This window comes from Centrocercus urophasianus, unplaced genomic scaffold (assembly GCF_019232065.1).
Source record: "Centrocercus urophasianus isolate 14NV4802_14NV808 unplaced genomic scaffold, USGS_Curo_1.0 seq_24, whole genome shotgun sequence".
Lineage (NCBI taxonomy): Eukaryota > Metazoa > Chordata > Aves > Galliformes > Phasianidae > Centrocercus > Centrocercus urophasianus.
The window spans coordinates 3362968-3390929 of record NW_024884800.1 but is presented as its reverse complement, the minus strand read 5'-3'; the positions used below and the strand labels follow the sequence as shown (position 1 = coordinate 3390929).

The 27962-nt window shown below is 41.0% G+C and overlaps 1 protein-coding gene across 1 annotated transcript; it reads right to left on the bottom strand.

Moving 5' to 3' along the window:
• Nucleotides 1–179: 179 nt before the first annotated feature.
• Nucleotides 180–27411, bottom strand: STK26 (serine/threonine kinase 26). The gene is made up of 11 exons (XM_042825063.1): nt 27308–27411; nt 12851–13081; nt 8425–8481; nt 6715–6823; nt 6476–6633; nt 4880–5065; nt 4101–4249; nt 3349–3442; nt 2842–2904; nt 2616–2752; nt 180–2104 (listed from the first exon to the last, which is right to left on the bottom strand). Exons 1-11 carry the CDS (start codon nt 27347–27349, stop codon nt 2080–2082), a joined length of 1251 nt encoding a protein of 416 aa, XP_042680997.1. The 5' UTR covers nt 27350–27411; the 3' UTR covers nt 180–2079.
• Nucleotides 27412–27962: the final 551 nt, after the last annotated feature.

The following is a 27962-nucleotide window of genomic DNA, read 5'->3' as shown; positions in this document are numbered from 1 at the left end:
CACAGCAGCTGCTGGGATAAGAACAGCATGGGGGTGGGGGGACCCCAAGCCTTTCTAATGAGGATGCCCACGCAGCTCTGCGTGCCTCAGCCGAAAACCAACGCCAGCCTTCAGGGGGATTCCACACCTCTGCACGTCTATTGGAAACCCAGAACAAAACGCACGACAGAAGAAGCTTGTGAAAGTTTACAGAACTTAAATATTTATTTTTAAACCATTTAAAACCCCCCAAAACATTGAAATAAGCTTCATCTATAAACAGATTTACAAGACTACCAACTACAGAAGCTAGAGGAGCACTACAATTTGTTTCTGTGATGCAGTTATTCTGTAAAGCTTCAGATCAACTGTATTTACAACTTCTGCTGCTTTTACATTTATAAAAATATTTATTTAATCCATAACATTGTTTTCAAAAACTATTTCCAGACTTTGTTTCTCAGATATAAATTCTAATCGAATTTCAGTTATATAGCAGATGAAAGTTTTAAACAGAAACACTTTCTTAAAATTAAAACAAGGAATTAAAAGTAATTTCTTTTTTTTTTTTTTTTTTTTATACAGTGTAGGCACCATTGAAAATAATTGTCCTTGGCATATCTAACCACCATCTCTCACAAGTGTCCTTTATATAAAAACGATGTAATGGCAACATTTGACTAAAAATGCAGTATTTACTTGCACACCATTACTTTTTCAATATTTGGCAGATATATTTCAGATTCTTTAAAATGACTTTTGTGCAAAAACAAAATGTGCAGGTCTGAACCATAAAATAAACACACCCAGCCTTTATCAAAAAAATAAATTTACACCAACAGTTGCACAGCTAAGTACTGAAAAACAATCCCAGTTCAAAACTTCAGCATAATATACATACTGGGTTGAAAAAAGAAGGAAAAAAAAGAACAAAACCAAAACAAAACAGAAGAGATTACCCATCTAGCAGTACCATAAATATATAACTGAAAGCAACTTTATAGTCTTACCTACTTTTTATGAAAAAAATCACTCCGTACTGCACAGTACTACCTGTGTGTGAAAGAATATCTATAACTCAGCTCTTTGCATATTAACTGGTAAATACATATTTAAAATACACTTCCAGAAAATTATAAACAAATTATGTCGATGTATTTAATGTATTTAAGAACAAAAACGTGTATAAATATCTTACAGGAGAAACAACACCACCACAAAGAACGCTGGTGTTACGCTTATACCTGCTCGTGAGGTACGGTCATGCGACGCTCGGCTTCTCTGGCTCCCTTCCACCCAGGTACTTGTAGTCAGAGGAGAAACATTAAATTAAATTGGACTTCAGGTTCCGTCCATTATTGCCAAAAGCCCCACCCCCTCAACTGTATTGCTTTAATTTTCCTTCCGTTGACGATGTAAGATCGAGTTCCTACTTGTTCTAAAGGTAATACACGTACTGTACATCAGGACAGTCCTGTTGCTACATATCACCTGCAAACTATTGACATATTGCTCTCAAATGTATTTAATCATAGAGCTGCCTAAAATACTGTACCAATTTAGAATCGTTGTAGATACTGTTGCAGGTTTATTTCCCAGGGCACGATAACTATATGCTGGTTGAAGCAGGTGCTACAGCAATAACCTTGCCACTACGTTTTGAACACGCTCGTGAAAAAGCTATTTTCTCTGAAGCTTGTTAGTGATTTACAAAAGTTTAACTCAGGAATACAAAAGACCTGTACATCCCTGTGCACAGGAACAAAACAGCATCAAAACATACTGTACTCGCACTTCCTATTAACTAAAGTAATGGTTATTTCTAAAAGCAAAACTGCACCTCAACTTTTATCAGATTAAACAGGTGAAACTACAATATTAAAAGTTGTTCTTTACAAAATAATTTCCTGAAAATATAAAACCATGTGCACTGCCACAAAATAGTTGAGTAGGTTCTTTCAAATCCTCAAATCACCATCAATATGTTGCAAAGATCCAAAAGGCACAAGGAGCTCATGAGCTAAGCACTGCCAAGCTTGAAGTAGTTTTGGTGGGTTTCACTGGGTCCATACGAAACAGCAGTCAATTATGTGAAGTTTCTTAGGATGAGTCATTAACAGAAAATCTACAGGTATGAAAATGCAAGGAAGAGTGTTAATTACTATATTTTGGTGTGGCAAACAGCAAGTAACTACCTGTGCATCCTTAAACTGGGAAGTGCCTTCACCTCATCCTAACAGCTCAAAGGAAAACAAACAAGAAAATACACACCAGAATACACATCCAGAAAACATTCCCTAGAAAGATAATGGAAAAGGAGACTCCTTGACTTACTTGCTATGAACGTGCTTAAGATATAACTGCAGGCTAAACTGAAGGGAACAAAGTGTAACAGCTCCAATAAAACTGCAGTGCTAACAGCAGAAAAAGTCACCGTTTCTTATTAGCTTTTGTTTCAATAACCAGAAGTGTTCTGTATGAACAAGGAAGCTAAAAGCTGAGCCCTATATGTAGCAGATCTTTCACTTATCAAAGAACTGTACTCAAATCTCCCTAACACACAAAGTGCTCAAAATCAAACAGCTTTTCCCAAATGGAAGTGCTTCCCCCCAGCACACAACACATGCAATACTTACTTCTGAAATTTCTCCATAAGTTTCTTCACCATCTTATCTGTGATCCCTGGACATGTTGCTTCTGCCATGTTGATGCTTTTTTCAAGTTCCTCAATTGCTTTCTTTCTGCTAGCATTATTTGTGTCCTGCTGTTTGAGCTGAGTAGCAGAACAAATGAGATAAAGCTTACAGAATTCACGAACACTCAGACAATTAATTCAAAAGCTAATCTGAAAGGAAAACTTACCTCAGCAAAGACAGGAGTGATTATCATAGTTAAACAACTCAAGGTTTTAACAAGGTCTTGATCCTGGAATTAACAAAGAAGGACATCAGTATGTTCCCATGCAGTCCATAAGCTGCATTTAACACACCGTGCGATTTTAGAACTTCCTATGAATTCAACACAGCCCTTACAGTACATCTCAGGCTGCAGGACATCAAGCACTATGTGATGTGCAAAGAGAAGCCTGATGGCACGCAATACGTTGTGACAGTTCAATGTGCTTTCTCTAATATTATATCAGAGTTCAAAAGAATCATATCTCCATGAACAGATACAGATCTATTAGTATGTGATATCTCTTGGAGTTAAGGCTGACAAAGTTAAAGGATACATCAGTAACAAGCATTATCTGTTGAGGTGCAAAAATGCTGTCAATTCTTATGAAAAACTGTACAGTCACAAAGTTTTAACACTACCTTCCTTACGATGGCTACAAGGCCATTCCTTAGCAGAACTCAGACTACATACCGTCCCGTTCTGCAGCTTCTTTGCATCTGGTTTCTTCCTAACTGTAGTAAAGCTCCACTCAGGATGAGAGTTGTTCTCCTTGTTACTTGACTCCCTGAAGGAAAAGGATACGATGTACACAACGCCAGTCACAACATAATGCTAAGCAGCCATAGGTAACCCAAATACATAACACAGAATCACAGAATGGCCAGGGTTGGAAGGGACCTCAAGGATCATGAATCTCCAAACCCCCTGCCACATGCAGGGCCACCAACCTCCTCATTTAATACTAGACCAGACTAGGACACATCTATAAGGATTATTTCTATGTCTTAAAATAAGAAAAAAAGCATGTATTTAAAACTCAGGAAAAGCTATCTCAGAGACCAAGCTGAAATACCATCAAAGCAAACAAAAGATGCTGTCTACCTCTAGGACCTCCCTTCTCCAATGGCATCCCACCTAAAACAGTTATCTGATATCCAGAAAAGCCAAAGACTTGCAGAAGGTACGTTGTTCTACCCACACTGTGCAAACAACATCTCCAGTTGTGACGCAGTACTTTCTGTATAACCGCTAGCCTCAGAGTAGGAAACACACAGCGCTTAAGCAGAACTGAAAATGAGTTCAGAGGTTAAAAAAAGTTTAGAGAACAAGCACATAGCTTGACTTAAGCATTAGCCTTTAGATTCAAACAGTTTTCCTTAAAGAAGCCAATGCAAAACACAGAGAACGAAGCTAGACAGACTAAATGGTGAAAATTAACTTACGAATCGGAACCATCGGAATCACTTTCATCACTACTATGTCCCTCTGCTTTCCATCTCTTAAACCTATCAATTAGCTCTGTCAGATATGAAGTCTTCTTGGCATTTTTCATAATGAATTTGTGCTTCAGGAGTTCTTTTGCTGTAGGGCGCTGTGAAAAAACCAGAACACTGGAATATTTAATGCTATGCTAGCATTTTATGACTTTAAATGCTAGCAGGGAAGATTTGGTACAACAACAGACTCCCCATTCTAACACATGCAGCATCAGGAAATCAGTAGAAACAGGAAGTCAAAAAAGCCAGTAATCCACATTTACAAGCACTCTAAAAATATGATCCAGTCACACAGACTATATTGCTTACCCTCCTATGCTAGAAAGTACACACCCAGGAAAATGACTAATCAAGTTTCTCCAATGCATTTCCTTGTAAGCAGAATTCAGACAGAAAACAAAAGTTCTACCAGGGAAGAGATCTAGGATTCCTCTTAGGTTCTCTTCTGACATTATCTTAGCTTTGCATGCATCTTGGGAAGCTGCCTCTGCCATCACTTCCTTTGCCATTCCTCCTCCCTCCATTACTTTAAACAGAAGAGGCTGGGGTGGAGAGAGCTACTAAAAAGCACTGTTGCTATTTGCAGTCAAAATTAGTCTCTTGAACTATTTTAGTCAACTCTGATGCACTACATCAGCAAAATACTTGACAAGAATGCATTAAAAAAAAGAGACATGAGCATCTCTACACACATTACAAACATACACACACACTTATCTACTCACAAATGTTGGATCCTTATTCAGACACGCATCGATGAATTCTTTGAAAGGTTTACTGAATTCTCCTAATAAAGTTGGAGGATTGTTTTTTGGAATGAGAAACAGAACTCTCATTGGATGCATATCAGAGTTGGGTGGCTCCCCTTTGGCTAATTCAATAGCAGTGATTCCCAATGACCAGATGTCAGCCTGTGAAATGGAAAAATAACTTTCAGTACAAAGTTGAATGCCATCATAGCAACGTATTTACTAACTGAAATCTGCATCTATATAGTAGAATTAATTTTAGTCTCATTAGATAATGCACAAGGATTGTTTTTTATACCCTGAGGCTATTATTCCTGAAGACATAAGCAATTTAATCAGGCTTTAATAACTTTGACTAATGAATAGAACATAATATTCTTGCACTGCTGCTTTCTTCCCTAACAGCCTTATGAATTTAGCTAGGAAACTACCAGCAACTCCAGTTAGACCTGAAACATCAAGTTGGAAGCACGAGTTCCTGAAGAATCATGAAGAGATGCTGATTGTACCTAAAAGACAAGTTTCATTAATGTCTTACAAACTGTGAAATCTCCTTTCAACTTAGAGACTTCTCCCAGGTGAAATACACATTCTCTGCACTATTTTCAGATGAGTTACAAGAGCCATTAAAATCACTACAAGCATTTCTCATTACAAACTGCCTAGGAATGATTTGACTACACATGGCAAAGTTGTAACACTTCATTATATGGGCAGCTTTGGGTTACAAGCTGCATTTCTACAATATTCCTTTCCTATTTAGAAGAACTACCTAAATATCTCTATTTAATACTGAAGAATTAAAGTAGCTCATAGTTATGATATTTCAGTAACAAACAAACAACTGTAGACTAGAAATCAGTGTGTCCTGTCCAGAACCCTTCATCTGTTGAATCCAAAGGCTTGGAAAGAAAGGGGAAAGAGTACTGTTCTTACAGCAGTACTGAGGAGACAAGGAAAGCAGGGGATTAGGTTGTGCAGAATGTAAATGAAGGGGTGGCACAGCTGATACAGGAAAACCAGGAGATGAATTATTTTAACTTGGACTGGAGAACCTATTTTTAAAACAAGGTAGAATGCATTCCCAAAATGCCACAGAACGAGTAATGCAGCTGTAAAGCTGAAACCCTACACATGAAAATTACAGCTGAATGAACAAATTCCTTACTGTCATCCCTCACATGTAAACAAATTCCTTCAAACCTGACTCTGGGAAAGATCTCTGTGGATCTTTAGAACATCTCAAATACTCCACAGGTTTTTTATTAGGGCCCATCAAAAGTACAGTTACAGAGTTACTACCTAAGAAAAACACTACAAAAGTTACTTTGTACATACCAGGAGGTTTAGCTTTCTGGATGCACATAAACAGAGTATCAGCACTAAAATACACTGCCGTTTCACTACCATGCCCTAAAGCATCTGATGGGCATACACACAAAAGAAATAGGACTATCCCTCCTTATTATCATCTTTCCTTCCAGTACTGACAGAATTAGAAAGACAAAAATACAAAGCCATTTATGTTAGGTCAGAAGATAGAGAGAAGAGGTGCTCTACACCCATACTTACTTTGGAATCATATGCTGACTGCTGGATCACTTCAGGGGCCATCCAAAACGGGGTTCCAACAAAGGTATTCCTCTTAATTTGTGTGTCTGTCAACTGCCCAGCAACTCCAAAATCAGCAAGCTTAACGTCCCCTTGCTCTGATAACAAGACATTGGCAGCTGCCAACAGGAAATAATATCTAAGTCAGAACGCTGCTCTACTTACTTTTAAGGATTTTAAAAAGATGCATTTAAGTGAACCTTTTATATCCCTGTGAATCTTCTTCTCTGAGTGCAGGTAGTCAAGACCTTTCAGGATTTCCTTTAGCATAGTAGCTATCTGGAACTCATCAAAAGGCCCAGCACGAAGCTTTAGAGAAAACACAGTAAAATAATGTTAGCCACATCTAATTTCTGCCTTATTATTGATTTACATAAATCAAACTTGAAACATTTTTAATTTGAAGAGCTTCATAAAGTCAAGATTCAATTAAGTAGCTTACTATTCCACCAGAAAAAGATGCCATTAGAATAATCATCTTCACATCTCCTCTGCTGATGATACATTACAAATTCTGTTACTTTTCCATACAGTTCACACTTCCCTCAGCATGCAATACACATGAAAAGCTAGAATTTCCCAACAAGTTTTACATTCTTATCAAACACAACAGATCCAATACTGCATTTAAAACGAGTGCATTAAGAAACTCTGTTTAATTCAAAATAAAACTTTTTTTAAGTTGTTCCAATATTTTTGATTCTATGCTTGCTTTTGCATTATGAACATAATGCACAACTGTCAAAGCTTTGCACACCAGAAAACTGTGCACATAAAGAAGAACAATTAAGATGTGTGATTCTGCTATTTGAAAAACACACAAAAAACTCACAGCAACGAAATGGAGAACAATAAAATCATGAAAAAGTGGAGGTTAAGTAAAGGAGACAAAAATTAAGTTGCCCTTTAGAACACTAAAACCACTGAACACTACTAAAAACCCCCACACTACTTCATTATTTTCTGACAGTCCAAAAGAGCCTACAAACTATGTATAAATGTTAAAGAACAAATTTTCTCAGCTTCTTTCTCAAGACGACCAAACTCCAAAGCTACAAGCTGTGACGTGCAACTCACAATCCCTCTGCTTTTGCATTCCTAGAATAAAGCTGATATGATGTAATTTCATGAAGTTGAAATGGACTTGTGAGGCTAAGCACATACACAGACCCTTGCAGACAGAACCACTGGTAGCAAACATGATTAGCACTATCCTGTAATACTGCAGACATGACACTTCTCCTTCAGATCACACAAAGAAGGCGCTGTATTATCTTGCAGGAAAGGGTGGGTCTCATAGCTTTACAGCTGAGGTAGAGCTGTACTGAAAATATGGGGAAACCACATCCACATACAGTGAACTGTGCTCCTGCACTAAGCTACAGCCTTCATGAATGCTCCACTATCTGAAATAAAAGGCACTTTCATTTTCAACCAGGATTTCTGAAAGTGGAAAACTAAACACCTTTTAACCAGTTAATTTTAACTGCACTCGGTGGTGACACACAACGTTTGTTCCTGAGATCCTAACAGAAATATTTTGTATGCAAGTGTAAGGAATAACCTGGTGGTGGGGCCTACAGAAACACCCCCACCCTCCCACAAGTTTCTTCTCTTCACGTGGCAAACTTCTATACAAAGAAAGAAAACCACCACCTTGCATTTGACTGAGAATGAAAGTCTCCTCATGCTTAGAAACAACCAAGAGGAGCAACAAATAGACAAGAAAATCAGCATCAGCTCAAGGCACCAACATGTGACAGAACTATGATACAAGTTAACACTTCTTGAAGCATTGCAACATAGTGCTGATATAACAGTGAAATCTGGGCTGACAAAGGAGGAATGACAAAGGAAATACAATCACATAGGTTTTACTAGGACTTAGATGCAAATAATCATATACTTACAAGATCCAAAGCTGACCCTCCACCCAAGTATTCCATTATTATCCATAGTTTTGTGCCCTACAGAAGAAATGGGAGATGTTAGAAGTCCAAGGGTACCATTAAAAAAAGAAAACGTACTTCAGTGGAGAACCTGCCAGCTGTTAGAACACAGTCAGAGCCCCACGAATCACCAAGTTACAGCTCCTGGGCAAGACCCAAACCCTACAAGAACGCTCGTGTTTCTGAAGTCTTTACATCAGACATTCCAAACCAACCACTAAAAGGTCAATGGTAAGAACAACACACTTCCCCTAAGTTATACTTTTTATCTAATTATCTTAGACTTCACAGGGTTTTTCCTTCTCTGTTTTGAATTTTAAGCAATACTTCAAAGTCCTGTGTTCCCTTCTGTTCTTCATGCCATGCTGCTTGAATCTTTACCCCTGGGAGTTACTGTGCTTTCTTTGTTGAGATATCTCAGCTACAGTACTAGAATTCAAGCTCTTCCAACAAGGGTTTTCTAGATGCTGCTTCTGTTCTTCGTGAGCAACTGCAAGGAGTGGCAGATTCACGTAAACAGCAATGGAAAGATTTGGTACGAGATCCATAGAGTGTGTTTCAAAACTGGGAACTTCTCCCAGCTGCTCATCAAAATTCCCTCGCATTTCAGAAACAAATCTAGAACAGTAACCCAGAGGTTAATGCTTAAGAAATTACTGGAATAAAAACACTTATTTGAAAAACACAGCTATCAGAAATACTAATGCAGCCCAAGTACCATGCACACTTTCTAAGTAGGAAGTATTTACTAGCACTAGTTTCTTACAGCAAAGCACAAGCTGATAGCAGAAGTCCTTTTTAAAGCCTCTTGCATTCTACATTGTACTCTGACCTATCCAATTTCCTGACTAGTGATAGAAACCTAAAGGAAACAACAAGCAAATAAAGGTGCAGTTTCTGGAAGTACCACATCCAATTATGCTAACAAGGCACACTCTGTTAGATTTATACTAAATTTAAGAAACATGCAATTTATGAGAGTCTATTCCAATATTATGAGATCAGCAGGGAAGGGCTGGCTAATTTTAGCAGTTTTTATAAAGCCCAACTTTGTCAGTTGAGAAGACCTGCAAGGAGCTCCAGCTTAAGGCAAACATTGTGGTTACCAGACGTGTTTGGAGCATTTGACCATTACTTGAAAACAGTGTAAGGTGGAAATGAATAAGTACTGTGTTTCTGAAATAATGTCTCAAAGAAAAAGCTGCTATCCAGTGTAATCGGGTGGGGATATTTTCTAGCCAAGCATGTACAACCTTTTTCCTAGCTATTTTAGGTCAACCATGTATAAATAGACAATGTAGAACAAACAATATCTTCAGATGGCCTCAAAGCTTTGCTGCACTAAGTGCTGTACAGTTCTGCTGCAATACACTGCATGTTACTATAGGAATTTTCCACACTAAAATCTGAAAAGCTGAGAACAACTTCAGGCTTGTTTTAAAAGCAGAACTGAAAAATAAAAGCAGCCCAGGTGTGTTCAGTAGTTACAAGTTACAGGATGGACAATTAATTCCCTAGCCCAAAGGCTACATGGCACAAATAAGGAAAACAATCCACATGTTTTAGTCACCCAGAGATGATCACTCTCTATGGGATCAGACAGAAAATACAGCTCACGTATTTTACAGCTTCACAAACTGGCATAACTAGAACACACCAGAACTGGAGTAACTCTCAGTAACTTTAATCTCTCTCCTGGATAAGCCAATAAGGCAGTAAGACTGACACGAGGACAGCATTCCAGGACTTTAGCATATCTTACACTGCTACACACTATCATTTTGAAGGGTACTTTCCACAATCTATGTTTTATTTAGTGAGGTATGATGTTAACTGCAATCAAAGTGTAGTGCTGGATGACAAGTTTACATGCTCACCTACCACAGACAGGAATGTCTACAAACATCCATATAAGGATTGAAGTTATCTTGCATCTACAAAAGCTCATCGAAACAGCTGCAACCTTGCACAACTCCACACATAACAGCAAAAGATGCGATATAAAAGGCAAAACCCTTTCCCACCCAACACAAATGTATTCATAATGTATTAAGTACATTGTTGTGTATCACCTACCAATGCTTAGGTCTTGCAAGACATCCAAATTCAAGGGAAAAAATGATTAAGACTAGCAAAGATTTCAGATTTATTCAACAGTAAATTCCCACTTGAGCTCCGAAGTTCAAGATACAAAGGTATCCCATGTCTTCATCATTGGGGAATTTTGCACCTTCTTATTTCACAACAATGGGCAATTCACATCAGTTTTATCTCAGTGGTAAGGAAGTAGACCTTATCTTGCATCAGCAGTGTTTTTAAAATATCTACTAACAGACAAGTAACACTATATTGTTAGGTAAAAATATTTAGGGGCTGTCTGTATTTTTAAAACCACATTTACAAGTCAAACATGAAGCTGTAGCTAAAGAGCAGCTAGGCTGCAGAATATAAGAGTATCTTATATGGCATCAGTTGAGCTGACTAGGTTACAAATTAGTAAGTCAAGTAATTGAGATAAAGACACTCTTTCCTTCTCCTGCTCAGTTTCTTCTTAGCAGGAGGAGCACTGGGAAGATCCTGCATGTTGCTGGTAAGTCACAGGGCCCCTGGGACTGGGTCACTCCATTCCTGTTAGTCACAATGCTGGCTCTGCATCCTGACAAGCATGAAACTAAGCACAGTGTAAAGCTCCAGAATATTTAAAACAGACTGTACACAGAGAAAAAATCTCACCTGAAAACCTGAACAGTTAGAGAACCCGCACAGTTAACACACCTTAATGTTTTCATTGTAACATTCAATTATCAAATGTGCTTTCTTACAAAGGAGAAGAGCTGAAGCTGACTGGGACTTGATGGCAGTAACCATCTCCCTGTTCAAAGTTCAATAAACTTGATTACTTTTAAATACTGAAATACACCTGTGCCCTTTTTGCCCTATCTTTGAACAGCTTATAGGAGCTATTTTCAATAATCTTTATGTATAAAACCATAAGCCCATTTGATCACTTTTGACATGATCTTGGCACCAGTGAGATCCACTGGGAACTGCTATTACCCTCATCAGCCCAGGACTCTGCTTTCTATGAAATAATGTGTCTTAATTTTCAGGATCTAGCCTCAACGTTCTTTAACCTTTAATTATAAAGTCATTTTGTACAAAACCATACATATTTAACTGTTTCCAGAAGAAGTCTAAAGAATATGCAGAACGAAATACTGAACAGCTGAATACTAAGGCCGACAGACATTCTCAGAATTACAGCTAATAAAAAGTCAGAAGCTATAGCAACCTTAGTTTCTACTTTTAAGAATAGACAGACAGTACTGTCAAAATGCCTGTTATTACCAAATTAGAGCCAGCATAAAAGATTCTTTGGATACTTCTAACGAAGCCAATACACTGTTCCCCCTGAGGAACCTCAAGCTGAAAGACCTAGCAATCAAGGATAAATCCAGCCTAAGATACTAATTAGGCAGGGAAGAGCAAGCAATACAATTAACTGCCACGGTTGTCTGGGATGAAAAACATTCCTGTGATTTTTTTAAGGAAAGTTTCTAAAGGGAAAATAAACAAAATTTCACAAACATCTCTTCACCCACAGCAGCTTTCCCCAAAATAGGAGAGGTAAGAAAAATCAGGAGACCAGCATTAATCTTTCAGAATACAACAAAAATGAGAAGTACCCAAACAGCAGTAAGGAAAGTAATGCAGAATTAACACACTCTTGCATTTGCCAGGAATTTTTAAAGAAAACCCTAACCAGGAGCTGAAAGTTATATCCAGCCATTCTGTCAGTGCTATACATTTATATACTTTCAATTTTTATTTCTGTGGGGTTGTGCATTGCTGTGTGTGTTGATGTTTGCTTTTTTGTTAAGCTTGTTTCTTAAATTATGCCTTAGATAACACTTCAGAGTTATATAACCACTTTGTACTCTTGTCAGTTCCACTTTGTTTCAGGCCTACTATAATGCATAATTACAAACATCTCCACAGCTCACAGGGTTTCCTTCCATATCAAAGAAAGGTTTCTCTTTTTTGTTAGCCTAGCTATGGAAACATATTTTTCCTTCTCCAAAAAGGCACAAAGTTTCACTAGAAGTTGCGAGGAAAGAAAGAAGAGAAAACCTCTTTCTCCATGTAATTTTATAAAAGCAATAGGAATCTTCTGTCGGCTCCGCTCCTTTTGTAGCCATTTTGTGAAAATCAGAGCCTTAAGGAACACACAGCAAAAGAAGCAGAACCAAGTCAACACCGTTCAAAGGAAAAAACTAAAAGTCAAGTTGATATGGTAACATCCCCTCAGTTTTAGAATTTTTCCTTTGCATCATTCAAAACGGGCTGACACATTGCTAGTCAATGTTTGTGCAGTGCCATACATTACCTTTAAATATGATCCATAGTATTTCGTTACATAAGGACTGTCACACTGACTTAAAACAGTTATCTCTTGCTGTATATCTTCTATTTCATCTTCTGCTTCCTCGAGGTCTATGATTTTTATAGCAACCACTTGCTGTGTCCGATTATCAATTCCTTTGAAGACTTCACCAAAGGAGCCTTTCCCAATGCGTTCCAGTTTTGTGAATAATTCTTCTGGGTCTGCTCTGTGATTCTAGAGAAAGAGTTAAAAAAAAAAAAATTGAAAAAAGATATGAGCTATCTTAATTTACTTCCAAGTTATTAGCCCTCATTACTTCCCAAGAAACACATCATCCAGATTTATCATCATTAGAGGGCTCATATCAGATGAATTTATTTCCCATACACTAACTTCTAATCCAGCTATTAGTTACAGAACGTATATTATGCAATTATGTCAAAGGCAAATGAGTCTCACCAAGGAAAGCATCAGGTACAAATCTCATTTCCCACATAATGCTTTTAAAGGAAAGAATAGAGCTGTTAATATTAATCCTGTCTGTGTGGTAATTCAGAAGTCTGCAGAATGCAATTACTGGCACGGAAGCACCATCATCGTTACCCATGTGAATGAGGCTGGGCTGTCCTACAAGGCCAACAGCCTTGAGCAGACAAAGCTGCACTGCAGGTAATGCAGCACAGAGGGAGCTGCCAGAGGACTGCAGCACCTGCAGCCAACTAGCAGAATCCTCCACCCAAGCACACTGAGCTTCTGAGATCTGCTAAGATGGTGCACACATAAGGCAGCAAAAGGGATTGAGAGACGTTCAAAGGCGTATGGATGCAGAAATGAAACTGAAGCACTGATTAGAACCAGCTGACATCACCCAGACATGCATCGGGTGGGGGAGCACAGCACCAGACCGTACAGCACTCCTGAGGACACCTGGTTTACTCTGAAGGTTAACTGCTCTATGATCAGCACTGACACCACACCAAGATCTTAACACTTCTCAGCTTCATTCAAAGAGGGGGAAGAGAGAGGAAGGAGAAAAAAGAAAAAGAAAAAAGGAAGCAAAGTCTCATTTCTCTTTCAAGATAAAGCATATGGCTGATGTATATCCAAAACCCACAGAAGCAATTTCTGATGGATATGGATGACTTGAACTATAATTTAAGAACACTGAGCTTTAGAGCATAGGAAATTTGTGGAATTTAAGAGGCAAAGGAGATGTGTTAACAGAACAGCCCATGCTTTGCAGAAGTTAAATACATTACCAATTACAAAAAAACACAACAGGATTTTGAGAAGGATGATGTCTAACACTTGCAGCAGCTTTGCTGTTGTTAACTTGCCATGAACAAGAAACCTCTGCCCAAAGGCCCTCTGATTCTGATGCCTGATGTCTCTCCTACATCCCTACACGTCATGCAGACCAACTGAACTGTCATGACAGAAGCAATAGTTTTGGCAAAAGCAGCCACTGTGCATCTGCTGCATGGATTACCCTGCACAGCAGAATACTCCAGTACCAACATGGAAGTCCACAAAACATCTTAACATCATCGTCTTGAAAATGGGTGCAAAAATCTTCACTGGGAAAACAAAAATATTGCTCCTTTTTTGACTGGAGTAAAGCAGCAACCTCGTGGCCTAATTGGCCCCTTCCTGTTCCCTGTCATCATCTGTCAAGTTGACTTTCAGTGGAATCAATTCACTGCTCATATACACCAAGCTGTCATTTGTGCTCTCAAAAGAGGAGGGAATATTAAGTAGTATGGCAGATTTGTGCTGATCTGTGTAACTGAGTTTTTAGATCTTGCAAATATATGAAACGCTACTGTGCCTGGGTTGAAGAGCCACTGAAGCAAGAGGAATTAGGAATTTCTCCTTTGCCCACAAAGAGCTCTGATGCACTAAAAACCAAAAAAAACACACAAGAATACACCTTCAGAAAAATAACTATGATCAAATTGTTCCTCCCTCCTCCCCTTCCCCCCCAAAATATATTGCTAGATCTACTGAAGGACTTGAAAGATAAGCAAATACACAATCAAGGTGAATGATGAGAACTATTTTGACCTGAAATCTGGGATAATTACATGACAATAAACATAAAGAAAGCAACTGTAGGCCTCAAAACTATTACTTAGTTAGCAAACTAATGTACTCCTGAACTACAGTGTCAGTTGCATTAAGGGTAGTTCTTCATTTACAGAAAAAGATGACATGAAAGTGTAAAGAGAAGACTGGCAAAACTTTTTATTAACCCTAAAGCAGTCAGCTGCAGAAATACCGGCTTTATTTTGAGACATCTCAGAGCCTGCGACTCCCATTCAAGTTACCTGGTACCTATTGCTGGATTTGACAGAAAACCTGTTGAACACTTCCACATAGATAAAAGAAAAGCAATGTGCTCCCAGACACAGTCACTGATCCAGCCTTCACAGGAGCCACAGGATGAATTCAAAGAGCAGCTCTTACGGTTTCTCCCCAAGCAAAATGCAAGAAGAAAATTCCTCTGGACTCCTCAGCAGAAACAGGCGCCATTCCACCCTACCCACCCACTTAACAGCCAACAACAAGGCAGGCCTCAACTCTCACCCCTGAGCTACTTCAGGTGAATCAGAGCTTTTAAGGCTATTTTAACTTCCAGCGATTCCTAATGCCATCATGTGGGAGGGAATGCTGCACTACAGGGAGAGATGAAGCGCGGCTGGATATCCTGGCACACAGAACTCCATGCACACCCATGGGAGAGCGGAACAAAGGCGCACCAGAGGTGAACAAATGGTGTGGAATTACTGAAGGAAAAAGGCAGGTCTTTATTCTGAGCAAATCCTTTTACTGCCAGCAAAGTCAGCTTTACAGCTTGTTATTCACCCAAGCTGACAAGTATCTGTAGGACACTCCAGGATGAAGGCAAGAATTTCTGAACAATCATGGCTAATATTGAGGTAATTTCCCTTGGAAAGGCTTCAAACTAAGAATGCTCACATTACTTAAAACACAGGCTTAGAACAAAGCTGCACTGTGAAACAGACTTACCTTTACCTTTCTTAATTGCCTTGTCTTTCTGGCTACTGTTCTAAAGTATTCCTCTGTCTCATAAAAACCAAAAACTACAGAAAACTACTTTTTAATTGAAGACAAAAAGATGTAGCAATGCCTGTTCTCTCCCTCTCAGTACAGAGAAAGATGGAGATATATATTATGTGAATAAAAAATGTATGTACATATATCAGCAACATATACCAATGAGATTTTGCAACTGACAACTCAGTTAAGCCCCTCATGTGCCAAAAATTAGAAATCTAATACTACTAACACTCCTAACAGAGCAAAACTGTTACTCTGTGTGCTTTCACTGAACAGGAAAGAGGTTTAGAAGCTTTGAAAGTTGCCCATGAGTAACTGTGTGCATTATTATTTTAATTGGTTTCTATGGAGAGTCAAGTCTGTTGGGCAACAGATGGTATCAGTATAATAGCGTATGGACTCCATCACCTCTGATAAGGTAACACCTGTAAGCGGACAGATCTGTAGGACTTGGCTCCTTTCAGCCCTAAGCCTGCCCCCACAGGCAGAAGCAGCACCAAATATGACAAGCTCAGGCATATACAAATGCCAGCTTCAATCTAGCCAGCATGAGTAACAGCACGGCTATCAGCATGACAACACAAGCCCGCTGCCCAGCTCAGGAAGTCCACCATTTTAACAGCGCAGCACAACTACACAACCTACACTGCTGCTTACCAAAAACTCTCCTATCCTTCTTTCCAACTCTATGCCCTTACTGTCTGGGTTCACAGGCTAGTGTGTGTACATACATAGTCCCAGAATCATACTGTAATTTGGCTAGCAGGGGATCTCAAGAGGCCCCACTGTCCAGCCTGCTGCTCACAGTCCCCAGCTAAAAACCTCTACAGCCCAACAACTTCTGCCAGCATACCCACAATAGCTGCCATCAAGCACTCTGCCAATATGGCTTACATAAGCATTTTCTTTTTAATAAACACAGCAAGGCAACGTCCTGGCTAGATTCAGCTACAGGACTGACTGCCTGACTCACCTTCCTATCTCGCTCTGACCCTTTCATATACCTGTTCTCCAAAGTCTGCATTCCTCCTTTAAAACAAAGGTAAAGCATGCTGCAGATCTGACTTCCAAGATTATACAGGCTTCTAATGATATGCATCAAATTATGGTAAGTTTTTTAGTAATTAAGCTGCATTACAACACTGAAATACAAATGAACAGGCAGAAAAGGATAATCTCCACATGACATCTTATTCAAGGCCTACAATTCACAGAACTGAACCTTCTTGTACTCAGTAGCTCTTAACAAAATTCATTAATGAATCTTCTTACAAATGGATGAAAAACATTAGTTGTAAAGTATCTTAGATGCAAGCCATTAGCTCAGTTTCAGTCCAACTAATTCAGACCCAGGATCCTCAAGGTTTCCCAGAGCAAGTAATTCAGCAGTCACATTAGATTCCTTCTAAGCAGTAATAGTGTGTGTTTTCACACTGATGAGCTCAGAAGTATTTCTAAAACCTGAATCAGAAGATCTGTAACGTTATGTGGATGCTGAAGCATTTCACACTGTTTATTTGGAGTAGAAGTTCCCTTAAAATTGTAGGAGTGTTACAGAATATCTCGACTAGACTGGGAAACATTGCTCAAACACAGTTATGTGTACATTATGTAAAAGATAAAGTAATTAGCTCAGAAGATTCAATAAGAGAGAAGACTAGAGTGCCTACCACCATATTTGCCAAGTATCCCCTCCACTGTGGCCCTAACATGTAGTGGTATCTTTGGCACTGTCATCAGAATTACCTGCATAATTTCAAATACCTCTAAAGTAAAGTCTGACCTTTCTAAGTCTGCTAGAAGTCAAGGGTGAAATTTAAGGAGAAGAGCCATCTCAGAGAAAGCTTCTGGAGAAGATTGTTGGGGCAAAGCTTTAAACAAAAAATGAGTCTTATCTGTTGTGCAGCCCTGGAATCATATTAGCATTACATGCCAGATGAAGAACACATGCAAGCTTTGCTGCTGAAGCCAGTGTGCACTGGACCATTTCCCTTAAGTTCCAGAATTACAGCTGACAATAAAATAAGCTAGGCATCATATCTGCTACTTCACTATTCACTGCTAAATCTCTAAGTTATCCTATTGTCTTAAGAATGCAATGAATAAAGACACGTAGTTTTTAATATCATGTTACTGACTTTCCAGTCACTTCACCTATTCTCAGCATCTACCTGACTAACAAAACACTGGGTAGAGCACATGGAAGTCATAGGTAACCAATTTATTCACAGATATTATCTCTTCTCAGGGAATGTTACCTGTGAGTTTCTGTTCTATTTAGATGCAAAAGAAAATTGAAAATATGTGGGAATAGGATTGGTGAAACCAACAGGTTATGGGATTTTGAAGTAATGTCTCACTCAGCAGATGTGCCAAAACACCTTAATTGAATTTCTTTCCACGCATTATCTGCATGCAGCTTCAGAGATTACCTAAATTATAGGCCACACACATTCTATTATATATCTCTCTATCCACATTTTACTTCCATATTTCACCTGCATCGGGAATATTTTACTTCTTTACAAAATAAAACCACAACAGGTAGAGAAAGACTTTAATTTCTAGATCTCTTCTTCACCCACGTATTTTCTCTTAAATGCATATTACAACGTAAGTTATGCACACAGTGCCACAGGCTTGTATATATATATACATAATACTAAAATAGTTTGAAGGCAATGAAAGCAGAGGTGCAAATCCATTATCACTTACAAAGAATCAGGAAGAAAAACCTGTAGACATTCACTGTAAGGGTGGAGCCTGCAAACATTTTTTCCTCCATCTTGTATGCACTCTGGCTTCTCGGTGATTTCTGCAGGGAATTCAACTCTGATGTCTCCCTGCAGCCCTTTCCAAGACTCCAACATCAAGATATCAGACACCTCATTACACTTACCAGAACCGTATGGTAAGCACTGAAGTAGAAAGTGACTTTAAAATCAAGTTGTTTTATTGTCAAAGCATCAAATCTTTACATTACCTAACTTTTCTACACTACAGGGAACAAAAACCAGACTTGAGCTCTCCTGTCCTTAAAGGGGACCTAAGCTCTGTTACACCCTTAATGATGCACCTCCTTTAACTCAGGGCCAAGACTCACTGCTGTGTTCAGTTGGAGCCTGAAAACATTAGTGTAAAACAAAAGCAAAACGAACAGAAACCCACAGGACCATGTTCTCATCAGACTGGCTGTAAGGCCAGCTGCCTGACAATTCTTATGACTACCAGTTTTAAATACCAGCTTTCCTTCTTGCCCAGTCTCAGATTTTTAAGGGAAGAATCATCTTCATTCCCCAGCTCCCTCTGACCTGTGACAGATCCGTGTTGTCAGTTGCATATTGTGCTGAAAAAGGAAACAACCCAACTTCCTATATTCTTAGCTATTCTCCCACTTCAGTAGCACAGCATGAAGCAGCTTAGGGAACAGGGTAAATAAGCAAAAAGCAAGAGGAGCAGTACATCTACTATAGATGAGCCCTTTGATGCTGGCAATTATAAATTGACCCCAATTGTTTACGTATTCTGCACAGAAGAAAGACATAAAAAGGAAGTCTTTGTGCCACAGAAGTTTTGTGTAACTTACAGTTAACGGAGTCCCAATTAACTTTCATTCTACATACAAACACCTTTTAAGCACACAGTATCATTTAAAAACAAAAATCCTCAAACCACTGCACACCGATGCCTGTCCTTCATTTGCTTCCATCAGTGAGGAGCACGGCCTGGCAAGGGTAGGAGGGCCACAAATTACGTGACCAGATCTGCACTGTAATTTGCAATAAAAAGGCCCAAATGACAACACTCTATAGCTAGGATGACTGGTGTGCTTTGATGCTGACACAAGTCAGAATTCAACAGATTCCTGGATCGCCAAGTGTTCAAATGCCATTCTGTATTTTATTATGGAATTCACCAAGCTGCTCTTTCCAAACAAACGTAATCTGCTTTGAACAGAGCAGGACAAATGACTGCTGAATGGATAATTAAGCCACCTCAATGAACTGCCTGTACATCAGAGTTAGAAGACAGAAGACTACTCCAGTTTCTCACTGGAAAAGAATATTTGCACTCTTCCTATTCTATGAACTGCTACGAAAAACCTAATCTGCAGAGAGATTACAAAAGCCATGTCTAGTAGGAACACGGAAGCAGCACCATTTACGGGCTGCAGCCTCCTTGCAGCGTATGCCCTTCCTTGCAGCCAGCAGCCTGCTTATCAGTACACAAACAATTTTTTTTCCCATTTTTGCCACACCCATTTTAAGAACAACCACGTCACAGCTCTACCAGCAATGAATTATATAATTTGGGCATCTGTACTATTTTTATAATGCTTAGAGGTTTAGCATCTGCAACTAAATTGCAACTGCTACCCAAACTTCAAAGGCCTCCTCGCTGTTCTATCATAGAAGCCATTTCAGCATTCATTCTGTGCAAGTTAGAACATGATATGCAGATTTTCCTCCTGTAAATAAGATCAAACTCACGCTATAATCCAGATAGGACAAAACAAACAACAAAATCCAGCTTTTTAAACTTGCTGGTTCATAGACCAGAAAGCAGCAACAAAACCTAAAGTTAAACACAGACAAGTATCCTTGTTCAATCTCTCTACTAAAATCATTGCTTCTTTTCAGGCTAAACAAAGTCAAAATGTGACAGAAAAAAACACTGGCTGGAAAAGGATAGCTCCAGAACACTGCATGGGAGTAAGGAGCAAGCCAATAACTTTATTTCACACGGATAGCTCTCCAGGAATATCCACTGCTGCAATAAACCCCAAATGGGAACCCAAGGTTAGGGGATATGACGCCATTCCTTCAGTTCTGGAAGGGACCCTCTGGAGAAACACGGCAGTCTTCTAGAATCCTGCATTCCCACCCCTCTCTTCCAGGCCTCCTCTTGATTACAGGCCCTTGATCATAGCAGTCACAGTGGATCTGAAGCTACAAGAAGCACACAGGGAAAAGGACAGAAATAAAACTCCCAAATGAGCTACAAAGGAAGGAAGAAACCTTCCCCACCAAGAACCAACCTGGCCATTTCAGGGAACTCTTTTTTAACAATTCTGCAGCATACTCATAGCACAGCAAAGCAACTCGTTACATAAAATGCAGAGGGAAGAGGTAGGGAAGGAAGAAAAACACCTTAAAAAAAGAAAATCAGATTCTTCTTGCCAACTAGGCTGGAATAAAGCTGAGCAGGAATGTGAAAGTGTTCTTGCTGTGAGTGGTTGCCAGATAACGCCTTCCTAGGTGAGAGATCAACAGCAGTGATCTCTGCCAGCCTGCACCACCACACCCAGCCTCTGCCCAGCAGCAGCTCTGCCAATGCTGGCACTGGAGCTGTGGGATCACCTTGCCCCTCCACATTTCTCTACAAGCTTTCAGGTCGATTTGCATCAGTGGAAATTCAGCCTTTTTTGCTCTGCGCTTTACAACACTATTAGTCATTCCAAGGTGAATGGGTTTTTTTCTCATTCTACATTCAGCTCCCAATGCAGAAGCCTGCACTGAAATATAGCTCGACATCTAGCAAAGCACAGATAGTAAATACCCTCTGATAATCCTCCATCCCCTCCAAGTCAACATTATTCTAATATTCAGGACATAGACCCAGTTGAAAGAAAAGCCTGCAAAAGGCAGACAAGGTGAGGAAATACAAACACTGAGGGAACAGATGGTTCTTGACTCCTGGTGCATGAAACCAGAGCTGTCACCTTGGGCTCCCAACATTCCCACAGCTCAGGTGTGAAACCTGCAGTTAACCAACAGTTCTCATTCATCAGCACATCCAGAATTCATGCAGACCCAAGATAACGTAATTGCACAAGGCTTTTCCAGATACACTGCCTCCACCAAGACCATTCAAATCCACATTTTTTGGCAAGACAAACTTCGCTTCACACTTCTAACACTCAGCTACGAAGGGAAGCTTTGAAGAACTGTAATCAAGCAAGATCTAAGCTGAAATCTTTCCCCAGCTACAGACCTAAACAACACTCAGTATACACAGTGTATCTCTGCAGACACACATGCACAAGATGAAAAGAAGAACAAGACCAGCAAGATATTGTTACCTTGTCAGACCCTTTATTAACAACTTCACTGAGTTCTTTCTGTCCTATTTATTTGGGTAGCAGTCCCTCCGGCAGAATGGTTTTTAGTACCTCCAGATGGGCACCTTTCTCACGAGATTTACATTTCTCCTTCAGAAACTAAGGATCGTGTTCAGCGATCCTCATCTAATCAGCAGAACAGATTTCTAGAAGAACTGCTGAACTAATGAATCTAAAGCACAAATGACAGCTCTTTAAATAGAGTTTCAGAACACCAAGAAACCTGGTGAGACAGGTGAGAAGGAATTTGATTGCCAGTGATTGTTATAAGTTGGAAAGAAATAGCAGGACTTGCATCAGTGGGCCCTGACTTGATAAATACTTCACCAACAGTTTATTCCTGCAGAGAGCATACACAGTCACTAGTTACAGCATGCCAGAAAATTATGTTACAGAACAGTTTCAGAGCTAACCTGGTACCATTTATCCCCCTACTCAAACCCCCAAAAAACATCCATGAACTCCCCAAGTGACTGTCAGTTATTAAACTCTGTTTTTCAGCCTTACAAACCACCTCTTAGCACTTCTCACAGTTTTGGACCCACTCTTAAACCTGAAACTAATCACCAAACAAGTGACACGATCACTAACAGGTTTTAAGTTCATCCTTTCACTTTTGGGGAAGACTGAAAACCCTATTTTCAGGTCACTTAAAACAATGTAAATGAAGATAAGGTGCCAACCTTTACTAAGCTGTTCCATAGGTCTCACACTACAAATACTGCTGCAGAGGCACGTTTAGTCACGACTCTTAATGGTGTGCCACAGTTATCACAGACCTCTGAGAGCAGTGAGCACTGCCGCAAGCCCTGCGGGGTATGGGGCACAGGTCTTCATTTTCAGGTGAACCTTTTCAATACTGAATTCAATAAAATGACCTCTACAGAATAAATTAATAATTAAGTGGATTTTTGAAAGCTAAACATCTGGTTTTAGGCATTTTTTTTAAAAAACCTTTTGAGGGAAATTATTCTCTGCTCAAAAGTGATAGTATCAGATGGTGCAGAAGAGCAAAGCAATTAAGGTGAGAAGAGTCGAGTCTGGCTTCTGTATTCCCTGCAGCTTCAGCAGATTTGCTGAATTTCAGGTCAGTGCATTTAACAAGTGTATAGAACTGTAAAATCTGCATCCAAAAATTACTAGTAAAGGACTGCTGTAGATTTTTTCTTCTCAGACTGATAAAAGCATCTGCTGGATTCCAGCTGGTTATACCTACACAGCTTCCACGTAGCAAACACTTTCCAAAGCTTGCTCTATCCTCCCTTGATGATACTAAGCCAATCTAAGTATGACTGAGCTCTGCTTTTCTTTGTCATCAGAATAACTTATCAAAGTGCACGAGACAGAAGAACCAAGCTCAGCTAATGAAGCCTGAGCTGAGTTAGCAGACTGCTACTAGGTATGATACAGCTTGTACAGCAAGCACAACAAGGCAAACAACTGCAGCGTTACATTCCACAAATGTTTTCATGTGATCTACTTGAGGCAGCAAACAGGCATGCTCTCCCTACGTTTTAAAATGCTGTCTTCCTGTAGCCTAACTGTACTGTGGCTCAAAGCTCAAATACCTTCGTCCAGTTTCAGTTCCTTGACTTAATCACCAAATCCCTAGAGCCCACCCTAGCTCAATGACAAGGAACCTCTCTTTTGTATGCACTGTGGAAGTCCCACAGTATCCTGCAAGAGCTGGACATCCCACTTTTCTCTAGTTAAGTCATGTTTCTAAATAACAGAAGTGTAAAGCCTTTACAAACCCACTGCAGAACTGAGGCAACTCAGCTCTGAGGACAGCGGTGCATCCACAGATCCTTGAACAGATCTTCCCTCAAAGAAGTTCCTCCAATGCACACCCTCTAAACATTTAGGTACCTGACAGTAACGAACTGTCTGCTCTTAACTGAGAGACACTCCTAAAACTGCGATGAAAGCTTGCTAGGAACCTGACACACCTCCAGACTATCTTTGGGCACCACACAGGGAGCGCATTTCTACAAAGGCACCCATTTATTTATTTATTAAATCTCAGCCCATCGCTTCCAAACCTAAAAGCGATTTCTCTTTTCATCTCCCTACACCCACCTAATAACTAGATGTTAACTGATCTCCCTCACAGCATCCCGCAGAGAGAGGCTCTCCAACTGCCAGGCTCAGGCTGCGCGCTGAGCAGCGCTTTACAGCTGGTTCTGTTCACTGAGAGCAAAGCTCATCTTCACGTTCAAGTTAGTATTTAATCAAGCAGTCCTTCAGTTGTGAATCAGAGTACAGTGGCTGACAGGTCACGTGCCCCTGGCTGCTCTGCTTTTAGAGGAAGTTACGCTTTTTACTGCAGGACAGTCTGGATGCCAGTAAGAGCAGATCAGGTCTAACTAACCTTTGTGGCTACAGTCAAGGCTACTGGATACACCAACAAAGCCATAAGAAAAACAAAAAGTTAAAAAATATTTAGATGAGTAAATAGCAGAGGCACAGAAATACAAAGCCACAAACCAGGTTTCAGAAACACATACAGACAAATGAGAACAGAATCAACACAAACATGAGTTAATTAATATTTCAGACTTGGATTTTGCACAACAAATTGGAACAGGAAAACTTTACACGTCAAAAAGTGTACCAGTTTAAATAAAGAACTCATTATTTATGAAGTTTCATTGCTGAAATCTAGACCAGCCTGAAATTTCAGGATGCTGATAGCAAAGTTCCCTCACGGCCCAACCTTAGGAAAGCTGTCACTCATTTGTACTAATGAATTTTGGAGTACTGTGTAAGATGCTGTCAATAACATGAGGAGCCCATGAGATCAATCTGAACTGACATACTTTACATTTCCTGATAATTTAAACAAACACAACCCTCTGTACCACAAAAACTGAATAAGAGCTTCCACCTGACTCATTTTATACATTCACTGAGTTCTTCGCCCATACTAAACAGGCTTAGAAGTTTCAGTGTTGAATATCATTCAAGCTCACATCATACAACTGCTGCAAACTGGGCCTATCCAAGTAAGTGATGAGGAGAAAAAAAAAACATCTTTAGGAAGTTGTTTGCACAGGCATGAATTGTTGGGTATAACATCTGGTTTTGTCAAGGACACAAGACAGGTTAAACAGAACGCAACCACTGCATAAACACATAATTCTGTAACTATTCATAAGGGCAGCAGATAATACTACCTCTGGGTCTTCCGTTGTTGTCATACTACTCACAGGCAGAGTTCAAGTTGACCAAAACAACTCTATGGGGCCTCCAGTATTTTCAGATATAAAACATTTAAGAGATCTTAAAACAATCAGAAGAGCTTTGGTAATGCTTCACTGATAAACTGGCAAAGTCTTTTTGGAGTCTGATTTGTTTGTTTGGGATGGAAATCATAGGATTACAGTAGAACTGAAGGATTCATACCTGTAACACATTCTCTGGCAAATTCTGTTTCAACTGTTACACTCAGTGCAAACACTTCCCTCAACACAGACTACAAACAAGGAGCTTGACATTACATGCACTTTTGCACAGTGCTAGTTTTAATACAACTATTAGATCTTCCTCCTTCACAGGCAAATCTGTTTATTCCTTCTTCAGTCACCACACATTCATTTTAACGCTGAGCAGATGCAGGGATGCTTTCGTAATCACTTGGATGATCTTGAATGAACAGTTCAAACAGGTATTAAAAGGAGGAAAGAAAAAAAAAAGTAAACTTCATTCTTTAGACTGCCACCCTCAGCCAGAAGATTTTTTGTTTGCTTTCTTATACTATATTACAGTCCCTCTTAAGGAAGAGCAAGGTGAGTAATTTTTCACCAAATCTAATTCCTTCGCATTGTAAGATTGTTGGGACTTGGGTAATAGCATTCATCAAAAGTCATCAAAAGGAGCTATTTCTTAATTCTATACAGCTGCACGTATCTAACAGTTAAAAAAAAAATAGAGAAAAAGGATTTTACACATAATATACGTTAGGAGATTTGGGTTAAGCTAACAGCACTAGAGAAACTATTACATAAACGTTAATGGTTTAACAACAGAAAACAGGATCTCAAATAATTCTCAAGGTCCTTTGGTGGTGACAAGGCAGCCATGGAAAATAGGTCAGCAATAGATCAAGTAGATATGACAATAAGGAGTTGATAAATTTGGATTTTGAAATAGAAGTTCTCCAAATACAAAAACAGGAGACAGAGGATAGAAAGTGTGGCTTATGTCATCTTATATCAACAGAAAGTCAGTGGAGGACCAAAATTTAACTGATTTCAGAAGGCCTTCAAGTTACTAGAAGTGAAAAAGGTAAACCAAACCTCAGCATTGCAACCAATGCAAATCAGTATAGAAGTGGTCTTTATACATCATTTCTACGCTCAAAACAACATGGAAGATAGCCGACCTGGAGAAATTTTAATCTTCTGTTCTGAAATCTCCTGAACTCCTTGTATCTCACACAGATGTATCATAAAGGCTTCTCTGTTACTGGAACTAAGGAAACCCCAGAATCCTTCAGCTATGGGGCAGGTATGGCTAACCTAAAAGCTGAGAGAAAGCCAAAAATGCTGACGGAGCTGCCAGCCTCTGACAGGCAGAAAACAGCACCGAAATGAGCTCAGCTCCTTGTTGTGCGATAAAGATCTCTGCCCGAACTCACACGAGGCTCTCCAGCAGAATAAGAATGAAGAGTCAGAGGTATCAGAGCCTTCCTCTGAAAAAATCACATATTGCACGTCTGTTTGTTTGAACAAGCTCCACAAGCACACGAAGGGCACCGGGCCCCACTCCCAGCCAAGGAGAGGAGGCATTTTCTGACAGATGACGGCTCCCAAAGGCACACAGCACAAACATCGGCTCGCACCTTTCCCGGAGCACCAGGCCTATGCCGCAGGCAGGGCTCCGCTCTGCAGGCCCGGGTCGATATCGCCACTTCCAGCGCACCCCGCGATTCGCTTCGTTTTGCCTTTCACCAGACGCCCCTCCGCGCTCCGGGATGCGGCTCATCCCGAACAAAGCGGGCAGGGCGCTCGGCCCGCAGGTTCGAGGCACCGCGGCTCCTCCCCGGGCCCGACCGACCCCTCCCGCACCGCCGGGGCTCCGGCCCGCTCCCAGCCCCAAGCCCTGCGAGGCCTCCCCGTTCCCGGGCCGCCCCGCTCCGCTCCGTCCGCGCTCCCCCGGACCCAGCGCCCCAACGTCGGCCTCCGCGCGGCGCCGCTTCCGGAGCCGGAGCCGAACCCGCCGCCTCCATTTTGGGACCGGCGCCGCTCGGAGCTCACCTGCATGCCGGGCACTTGCACCGCCACGGGCGAGTGGGCCATGGCGGGCTGCGGCGGCCGGGCGCCGCCCGCTGCTCTCTCCGGTCGGCCTCCCTGCTGCTGGGCGGCGGCGGCGGCGGGGCCTGGAAGGACAAAGCGGCGGGGAGCGGCTTCAGCGCGGGCCGCGCTCCCTCCTTCCCTCCCCGCGCGGCCCCGCCCGCCGCCGACTCACCTCGCTGGGGCCGCGGGGCCGAGCTGCGCGACGCGGGCGGGGAACGCTCTCTCCTAGCGCCGCTCTGCCATGCCCGCCGGGCTCCTCACGGCGGCCCTGCCCATGCCCCCCCCTTCCCGCTCCCGAAGCGGGGACGGCGGCTGTTCGGTGCTCCCCGGGTGGCGGCTCTCTGCGCGGCCGGGCTCAGAGCGCCATGTCGGGCCCCGGGCGGCAGGAGGAGGAGGAGGCTGCTGTGCGGCGGCGGCTTCTTCCGTCTCAGCTCCGGCCCTGTGGGGCGGAGCCGCCGCCGCACGGGCTTCGGCGTCACTGCCTCCGCCTCCGGGCCGGGCGGGGAGGAGCGACCGGGCGGTGGCGGGGCCGGGAGCGCGGTGTGAGACGGGCGGGGCTGCTCGCGGTGTTGTGGGGCCCTGCGGAGCTGTCACGGCGCTCTGCCCCCCCCCAGGC